This window comes from Natator depressus, chromosome 25, assembly GCF_965152275.1.
Source record: "Natator depressus isolate rNatDep1 chromosome 25, rNatDep2.hap1, whole genome shotgun sequence".
In the NCBI taxonomy this organism is placed as follows: Eukaryota; Metazoa; Chordata; order Testudines; family Cheloniidae; genus Natator; species Natator depressus.
The window spans coordinates 8,954,270-8,963,763 of record NC_134258.1 but is presented as its reverse complement, the minus strand read 5'-3'; the positions used below and the strand labels follow the sequence as shown (position 1 = coordinate 8,963,763).

The 9,494-nt window shown below is 45.3% G+C and overlaps 1 protein-coding gene across 1 annotated transcript; it reads left to right on the top strand.

The window, feature by feature from the left end:
- Window positions 1-1,891: 1,891 nt before the first annotated feature.
- ARRDC5 (arrestin domain containing 5) lies at window positions 1,892-9,238 on the top strand. The gene is made up of 3 exons (XM_074939389.1): window positions 1,892-2,144; window positions 5,125-5,333; window positions 8,756-9,238. The coding sequence occupies exons 1-3, from the start codon at window positions 1,892-1,894 to the stop codon at window positions 9,236-9,238; spliced, it is 945 nt and encodes a 314-aa protein (XP_074795490.1).
- Window positions 9,239-9,494: the final 256 nt, after the last annotated feature.

Sequence of the window (9,494 nt, the reverse complement as noted above, 5' to 3'; positions counted from 1 at the left end):
GGCAACGGCCGCCCCGGCTTCCCCCCCCCCCCACCCCGGCCGCGACTGCTGCCGCCCGCGAACCCCGCGGCTGGCTTTGGAGTTTGGCGCGGGAAAGGCCGGGGTGGGGCGGGCGGCTGCCGATTGGTGGCTGGTGGCGGGAAGGAGGAAGACGGGGAGGAGCCCACGCCCGGCCCGAGGGATGCCGGCGTGCTGGGGGGGGGCGTGCTGCCGCGGCCCCCTGCCTGCCTGGGTGGGGGGGGGTCCCGAAGCATTGCAGGGTGGGAGGTGCCGCGGCATCCCGCCTGGGGCTTGCTCCGTTCCCATCCTGGCCAGTCCCCTGAGAAGAATGAGCCCCCCCCCGGTGGTTGGGGGGCTCGTTCCAGCCTCTGGCTTGGGAAGCGGGGAGCGCTCTCCGGCGGGGGGGGGGGGTGTAAAATGCCGACAGCTCCTTTCCCCTCAGCCCTGCTCAGCGCCCTCTCCCGAGAGAAATCAGTCGGGAAATGCTGCCTCCTCTGGGGTGGAGCGGGGAGGAAGTTTAACAGCGCACAGCCACGGGGCAGGGGGTTTCTAGGAAATAAACCAGGGCTGGAGTTCAGCCTCAGCAGGGCCGCCCGAGGTAACGGCCTCTCGAGCACCCGTTTCCCCTCCATTCAACTTTCAGCTCCGTCCCCTTTGCTTGCAATGAATCGTGATGACAAATGCTGCTGACCTGTCCCCTCTGCCCTAAGCTACTGGTCTACCCTCCTGGGGAAACCAGCGGATTGAGTCCCTTTCCCCATTTCCGGTCTCCTCTGCAAGGACAGCCCGCCAGAGCTGCTGCCCCTGGCAAGAAGAACCCTCCGCTTCCCCTCATTCATCCGATGAAGTAGGCCGTAGCTCACAAAAGCTTATGCTCAAATAAATTTGTTAGTCTCTAAGGTGCCACAAGTCCTCCTGTTCTTTTTGCGAATACAGACTAACACAGCGGCTACTCTGAAACACTTCCCCTCTGGCACCACAGGAGATTTGAGGCAAGGGGTGTAATGAGGCAAGGAGCTGCTGGACACATATCATTTCCACAAAAAGGGGAAGGAGAAGAAAAAGCCCAGCAGCTCAGAGTGGGCTCTGTTCCTTCCATCCATGAAGATATCTCTGAAGCCACACCTTTGATATCATGCACTCTTTCCTTTACTCAGCTCATCTCCCAGGATTAATAGTTTAGCAAAAGAAATCAAGGCATCAAAAGCACTTAAACACGTGCCGAACCTGAAGCACGTGCTTCATTGCTTTCCTGAATCAGGGCCAGTGCCTGAAAGAAAAGTTGGTCTGCAGGCAAAAGCCCAGCACTTCCCCTGTGGCTCATAAAAAGTGCAAGAAATATGGAGCATTATTCAGTCTGAAACAAATGGTGGCAGAACAATGGACCTCTCAGCAGACAGATTCCTCATGACACCTCATAAAACACTTGCTGACAAAAAGTAGCACATGCAAACTCCAAGGAAACTTGGCAAAGATGAGCAAGTGCCCTCCCCTGATGGCCGTGACCCCTCAAACTGTCTTCCTGAAGTGTCCCCTCTCTCTAATCCCTAAAAGAGTCTCAGGAATCGCAAGACTGGGGTTCTATTCTCTGTTTTCCCTCCCAGACTGTGTCTGTCTTGTCTATTTAGAATGTATATTTGGCCCCAGCACAATGGGTCACTGATCTCAGTAGGGGCCTTGAGGCACTACCATAATACAAGTACTAAATAATAAGGACCTCAAAAACATCATTACTGGGACAAATCCTGAAAGCTGGCACTGCTATCGAGGCCGAACAGAACCGCAGATGCTTAGCACTCACTGTAAATGCAGTGATGTCACAAACCTTTGACATCACAGACACACAGATCCTTAGGAAGCACAGACAACAGCCGGCTTCTGTTCTTCCCTGATGTCGGTGGTGAAATCGATTAACCTGGTGCTGCCTGAAGATACAGTGTATTTGGCAGGCTCCAGCATAGATGGCCAAGTGATTCTGAGCCTTAACAAATCTTTGATCAACCCCATAGTGAAGGTAGAGCTCGTGGGAAGAGGCTATTTGGAGTGGAATGAAGAGATTAATGCTGACAAGGATTACAGCAGAGACATTGTCTGCAATAACAAGGCTGACTACATCAATAAAACAAAGACATTCAAAATAGCGGGTAAGGAATTGGAACCATAGAGTTCAAAGAACACAGAGTAAAACCTCACTAATTTTGCACTAGTGAACACAGAAATTGCCATATTGGATCAGATCAGTGATCAGTCTAGCCCTGTGTCCTGTCATTACCCCAACCACTTAAGAGAAAAATGCAAGAAACACTACATTAGACAGTTATGTGATAACCTGCCCACAGGAAGTATTTCTTCCTAACCTTATTGATTAGATATTGTCTTAAGCCCTGAAGCAGGAGGCTGAACTTTGGGCACTTTTAAAAAAATATTTAATTTTAAACTCTGATCTGATTTTAATCTGAAATCCTGATAATGATCTCATTATCCATGTAACAGTCCAGTCCCTTTTATTTCCTCTGACCTCTTGGCTTCCATGAGGTCTTTATTTATTGGATTTATATTTTTTTACAAGTGTAAATGAAAAATGGTGGCAATGGATGTCCCAACGTTAATTCTGTGTTTGTGCAGAAAAAGTATTTCCTTTTATCCTTTTTAAATGTGCTCCCTTTCAATTTCCGGGAATGTCCCCTTGTCCTTGTATTAGGAGAAAAGGAAACCAGGAGATCGTATTTTGCACATCAGAGCCAGTTTGAGATACACTTACTCTCACTTAGTAGTAGTTTACACCATGTATAGTCCCACTGAAATCTAAGGGTTTATTTGTGGAGTAAGGTACCACTCAATGTGAATAAAGGGATCACAATCTGGCCCATAGTAAGTGTGTGTACATATGTATACATATAGTCACAGTAATGCATCACTAAGACCTTGTCTAAACTAGGAGGGGTTTTCTGGTATAGGTCACAGTATAGCTAGATCAGGAAAATCCTTTAGAGTGAACACATTTATATTGGGATAAAAGTGATTATACCAGTATAACATATGTAAATCTCCCAGTTAGCATAATCTGTAATAGCATAAGCACAGTTATACCAGTATAACTCCATCTACTCTAGGACTTTTACTGGCATAGCTATGTAGGTAAAGAATCACACCCCTAAATGACATATAGCTATGCCAATAAAACCTCTAAGGCCTGGTCTACACTAGAAAATTAAGTCAATATAACTACATTGCTCAGGGCTGTGAAAAATCCAGAGCGCTGAGTGACGTAGTTAAACCAACGAACCTAAATTCCCATGTAAACACCGCTAGGTCGATGGAAGAATTCTTCCACTGACCTAGCTACCACCTCTCTGGGACGTGGATTACCTATTTACCACTGAGCTGCATATGGCGCTCTCTATGTGTTATGTGGGCCGCATCCACACAATATATATACTACCTGTATGGTCCTGAGGATTTCACATGGGCCACAGCTATGCTCTGATTGGGTTGCAAGCAGCCCCCAGGCCAGGGGTTGAGAACCACTGGTCTACACTGAAGAACTGCGATGCAACTGTACCACTGTAGCATTTTAAGTGCAGACAAGTCCTAAGTTTAGAGCAGGTATCAAGGTACTTTGTTCATTTATTTTGTCAACTGTCATTTTTAATTTTTTTATGTGGTGGTAAGTGTACCACAGTATATTTTGTAAAAATAATGAAATCTTGATAATATGAGACCTCGCTATGGCTTATGCTGTTATAGCCTTGCTGAGAGGCAGGGAGGTTATAAGTTACACAGAGGAGGTAAATGAAAATTAGTCAGGGTCTTACTGTGTTTTTACATACAGAATTAGCTAATCCCTGATGTTCACAGGAATATAAAAGCAGTGTGTTGTGAACTCCTCCTAGGTAGTTAAGAGTTGAAGGTTAGGCTGCATGTCAATGCATTAAATCTTGGATTTGACCTATGACCTCCAATGGTCAGACTGCAACTCCTCCTAGACTATTAGGATTTAAAGGCTATGCCCCACCAGAAAGGTAATTTTTCCTACATGTGCAATCAAGTCTTGGATTTAGCCTATTACCCCTCACCGTGGCAAGTAAATTCCTCCTACAAGTTCAAAGTTGTGCCAGGTGTTGTTGTAAATCTAGGGTGAAATTATCTTTTTGATATTTAGCATAATAATAACAACACGCAGTGTTTCTATGACACTTTTCAACTCTAGATCTTAAAGGCCAAATGTTTCAAAATTGGGTGCCTAAAGGCAGGCACGTAAATCCATGTTTAGTCTCCTAAATAAACAGCCTGATTTTCAGAGATACTAAGAAACCACAACTCTCAAGGTTTCTTTCACAAAATTTACCAGCAGTCCTATACCAGTGTAATTATACTTTAGCTATGCAGTATAACTCCCTATGTGCACATTCTCCTTTGGGATTTAGAGTGCCTTTTTCAGTTTAGCTTATGTCTGTTTAGAAGTGGTTTAAACTAAACTGAAAAAAAAAAAGGCATTCTAAATCCCAAAAGAGTACCTGTATGTGGGGAATTATATCAGAAAGATGGTCTTATCAGTTCAAAGTGAGACAAGGCCAACTTTAGCTTGGTGCGAGCAGGAAACCTCTCCATTAAATTCAATGTAATTGCACCTGCTTACACTACAAACTGAATTTAAGAAAGAGGCAGAAGCAGAACACTGAAATGATTTTCCATGGCCTTGCATCTTGTGTCATTCACATTAATGCAAAGCGAAAGTAAAATATTATCACTGGCGTAAGTGATCTGATAGCAATTTTACCCCCACTTTGCACGGGTGTAACTGAAAACACAAAAAGCCAGGCTGTGGAGACTTAGGCTTTGTGAGGGTTTGTTATGTCCAGTGACACCAATAAAGGAGAAGTAGGTATTCCATTGCCTGACTTCTGTAGGGCTTGAGAGCTGTTGAGCACCCTTCATGCCTAGTGACCACATTAAAAGTTGAGGGTGCTCAGCATTCAGCAGGAACAGACCCCTAAAAATAATTTGCAAGCAGCTGAGGGGTGCTATCCTCATTAAAAAAATTCCATCAAGAACGCAAGGCAGCCCATAAATAAGAGGTTATCTTTTAGCTCGGTAAGTGAGGGAGTGTCGTTTGGCTTTCAGATAACTGGCTAGGTTCGGGCACCCACACCTTTGACTTCCATTTCAACTTACCTGACAGACTTCCATCGACATTCACCAGCAACATAGCCCGTGTCTCCTACTTCGTCAAAGCCTCCTGCGCCAGTCGAGAGCTCATCTTAGCCAAGCAGAAGAAATATTTACTAGTGCAAGGGACCTCTGGCATCCTTAAAGATAAAATACAATCCCAGGTAAAGTAAATAGAGAATATTCTTCCTGTGACAGGAGGACAGAAAAAGAGTGTAAGGGTCCAGTGCTGCTCCCAATGAGGTCTAGCTAGCTATTTGTGCCAGGCCCATCCCTGTGGTATTGGAGCATCCTTACAAAACTACATAAGTCCAGACAGGTGGTCTACACACAGAACCTAGAATTGTCTCCTCGCTCCCCTTTTCCAAAGACATTTAGTTTGGCCTACAAGGCGCTTTGGCGATCAAGACCAGGACTTGGGAGCTGGTTCAAGCAAAGATGGGGACCCACAGTAAAGCCACCTGAATCGGGGCCGCGCACGCTAAGAGCATGGCTACGTGCAAAAGTTGTACCATGTGCACTTTAAGTACACTGGTATACTTAAAGTGGTACACTCCAGCCCCACCCAACCCCACCCCAAAGTGGATGCAGTTATACTGGTATAAAGATGCTTATACTGGTAACAATAAAATAAAAGTCACACCCCTGATGGACATTGTTATCCTGGTACAAAAGCGGTGTGCAGGCCAAGCCTAAGAGTCAGTGCATGACCTTCTCCCACCTAATTGCTCGGCCTTGTCAGCTAAGGCGATGCAATTCCATGGAAGGTAAAGGGTAGCAATAGGATAGCATGTATGTTTGTGGAGGGCAGTTGGGGAATTAGTGGCTGGAGGTTTCCTATTAAAGAGGAGAATAGGGGAAATAGGAGATGTGCCCCAACAGGGCCATGGTGAAAGGAGGAGACACCTCGATTCCTCATGGCTCCATGTTAAGTGACACTGTAAGAGGAAAACGTCAACTTCACATTTCAGTCTGTCCCACAGGGACCCCCATGACTCTAGGCTTGGTAGCATCATCTGCCTCAGCCCCATCAGGGCTTTCTAGCCCAATCTGATATTCAACTGGCAGCCAGTGAAGAGATGGAACACTGGAGTAACGTGGTCTCATTAGCCCACATTGGTCAACAGATGTTCCCCGTGGCTTCTTTCTCAAGCATACAGGCTGAACTTTCCTGATATTTATAGGGAGGTTTAAAAAAAGAACAGGCATTGGGGGAAAAGAACTTCCAGGACTTCTCTCTATATCATAAAGCAGAAAAAATTTCATACAACCATTATCTGTTTCCTTTGAAGATCATTGTTAAAATTACAATGATTTAAACAATGCAGCACGTACAAGCAAAACAATATGTGCTTTAATGTAGCTAAATGTAATTGTATACATCTAGGAACAAAGAATACAGACCATACTTACAGGATGAGGGACTTTATGTTGGGAAGTAGTGACTCTGAAAAAGATTTGGCGGCCCTGGTGGATAACCAGCTGAACACGAGCTCCTGGGTGCAATGCTGTGGCCAAAATAGCTAATGCAATTCTTGGATACATAAACAGGGGAATCTTAAGTAGGAGTATAGAGGTTATTTTACTCCTGACAATGGTGCAATTGCCACTAGAATACGCTGTCCAGGTCTGGTGTCCACAATTCAAGAAGGATGTTGATAAACTGGAGAGAGTTCAGACAAGAGCCATGAGAATGAGCAAAGGATTAGGAAACATGCCTGATAATGATAAGTAGATTGAGCTGCTTGAGTCTATCCTAACAAAGAGGAGTTTAAGGGGTGACTTGATTATACTTTATAAGTATCTACATGGGGAACAAATGCATGAGAATGGGATCTTCAATACAGCAGAGAAAGGTCTAACATGATCCAAGGGCTGGAAGTTGAAGCTAGACAAATTCAGACTGGAAATGAGGCATACATTTTTATCAGTGATGGTCATTATCCCTTGCAACAATGGTCATGGTGGATCCTCCATCACTGGCAAATTGTAAATAAAGATGGGACATTTTTCTAAAAGATGTTCTCTAAGAATTATTCTGGGGAAGTTCTATGGCCTGTGTTCTACAGGAGGTCAGAGTAGGTGATCACAATGGTCCCTTCTGGCCTTGAAATCCATGCTCCATGCAGAGTCAGGAGAAATCTCCCCCTCAGCAACACTGGTTCCTGGGGCAGCCAGAATCTGCAGAGTCACTTGAGCCTAGTAGGATGAAACAGCCAGCTCCTTTTCAGGAGTGTCAAGTGTCCCTAAGGATGTGGAGTAACAGCAGAAACTGGATTTAACACTAAAGAAGAGAAGAGAGTTGATAGTGAATTGAACCCTAAAAGGTGCAGGGAACATTAACATCCCAGCCAAAATGGTACAGGAAAAAAAAGGGACCCTGAATCATTCAGCATCTCAAGGCTTCCAGTACACAGCCTCCTCACACATCATTTTCCTTGAACAATAATTATGCATGTTCTTATTTCACGGCTACATTATTACATATTCCCAGAGATCAGTCTTGAAAATATTACTCACATGAGTAGTTCTATTGAACTCAATGGGTAAGTAGAGCTACTCACATGCATCAGGATTAGCCCCTTTGACTGCAAATTCATTAGGGTAGAGACACGGGGCCTGATTCCCATTTATGCTAAGGCCCCTTTGCACTGCCAGAGTGGTGTAAAAGGGCCTGAGCGTAAATTAGATTCTGGACCGTAGAGCCAAACTCTGCTCTCTCTCAGGTGTAAATCAGGATTAACTCTGTTGAAGTCAATGGAATTATGGTAGTGTAAGTGAGCTCTGATTCACGCCTATGGCCTTTTATTACTTGACTTGTATTATTGACAGCACCCAGCCCCATACACATTTATGGTGTGGTGTAAATAATACAGTGATTCCTAACCTTATTACTATCTTTCGTATTCTGTTTTAAATGGCACCGTCAGCAAAGTCTGCCATCTTCCTTCCTGATGCGTGCACCAGGAGATAACTCTTCTCTACCCCACAGGGTGGATAATAAGGCTTCATTCATTCTTGTTTGTAACAAGCTCTGAGGTACATGGATGGAAGGGGCTAGAGAAGTGTGACTATTAATGTTATTCTTTTGCTTTGGGGTCTGAGCTCTTGAGTGAACTTTGCACAGCATACAATCTGCCAGCGTTACCGAAATCACCTACACTGAGACCTAATGCTAATAATTGCATCAAGATGGTGAGAAAATGCTACTTTTAATGGCCCATTTGTGGCCTTCCCCTGAATTTGGTGTAGATATATATTGTGTGCATTTCCCTTGCTCTCTACTGGATGGAATCAGGACTGCTAAGCTGTGTGTCATATGCCCTGGACTGTTAACAAAAATTCTCCTTTAGCTCAAGTGACAGGGGCCTGTGGAGAAGAATGTGAGGTCTATTCTCACTGCTTCTATGAAGTACAAAGGGCCACACATGCAGCATGAAGTTTTGGGTGTCTGCAGATTTCTTTCAGTGTGAAGCAGCCTCTGCTCCTGCATCTGCAGTTCCATGTGTGTAAGGAACCAAGGCAATCATATTGTATCCTGTGAAAGGCACTCACCATACTCTACCTTTCCCCCTTCCCCATGCAGTACCCTTTGGTGGTGGAAGTCGACAAGCACATAGCTTATCATTGCGGCTTCAAACACGGCCTCATCATCCTCCGGATTTCCTTGGAGAAAAACACATTCGCCCCCGGTGAACACATCATCTTCACAACAGAGATTGACAACCAGACAAGCAGGTCCATCAGGAAGGTGGTTTTTGCCTTGTACTCCATCATCCTCTACCTGGGCTACACCGTCAGGGCAGAACGGCGCTTCTTGAAAGACCGAAACGAAGTCTGGAGGCTGGAGTCCAAGACCAAGGCAGCGTCCTTTGAGGTCACAAAGATCACCAGCATGTTCCCCCTGCCCAAGTTACTGTCTGTCAGCAGCATGTCCATAGCTAACGATATCATGGAAGTCCGGTATGAGCTGATAGGGACTGTTTACCTTCCCTGGTCCATGACCACAGTTGTGGCCAAAGTGCCTATCATCATAAGAACCACAGCTGTAGGCATTCCTGAGGACTAGCAGAGGGGTGCAGATCTGCACCAGATACGAAGTGACCATGTGGATGCACCCAGCGTTTTCAAATGAATCTCTATACAGTGATCCAGGAACAAGTTTGCTGAGGTCCAGATAATAAAGGTTTGCTGTGAAACGTGTGTGCCAGCTGCCTGATTTCACAACAGGGCTTTGCACAAGAGGGTTCTGGATTGGGCCAAAGTGCCAGAATGAGTCAAAAAATGAGAGAGGGTGGGGCTAGCTAGGACCCAAGAGCAGGGGA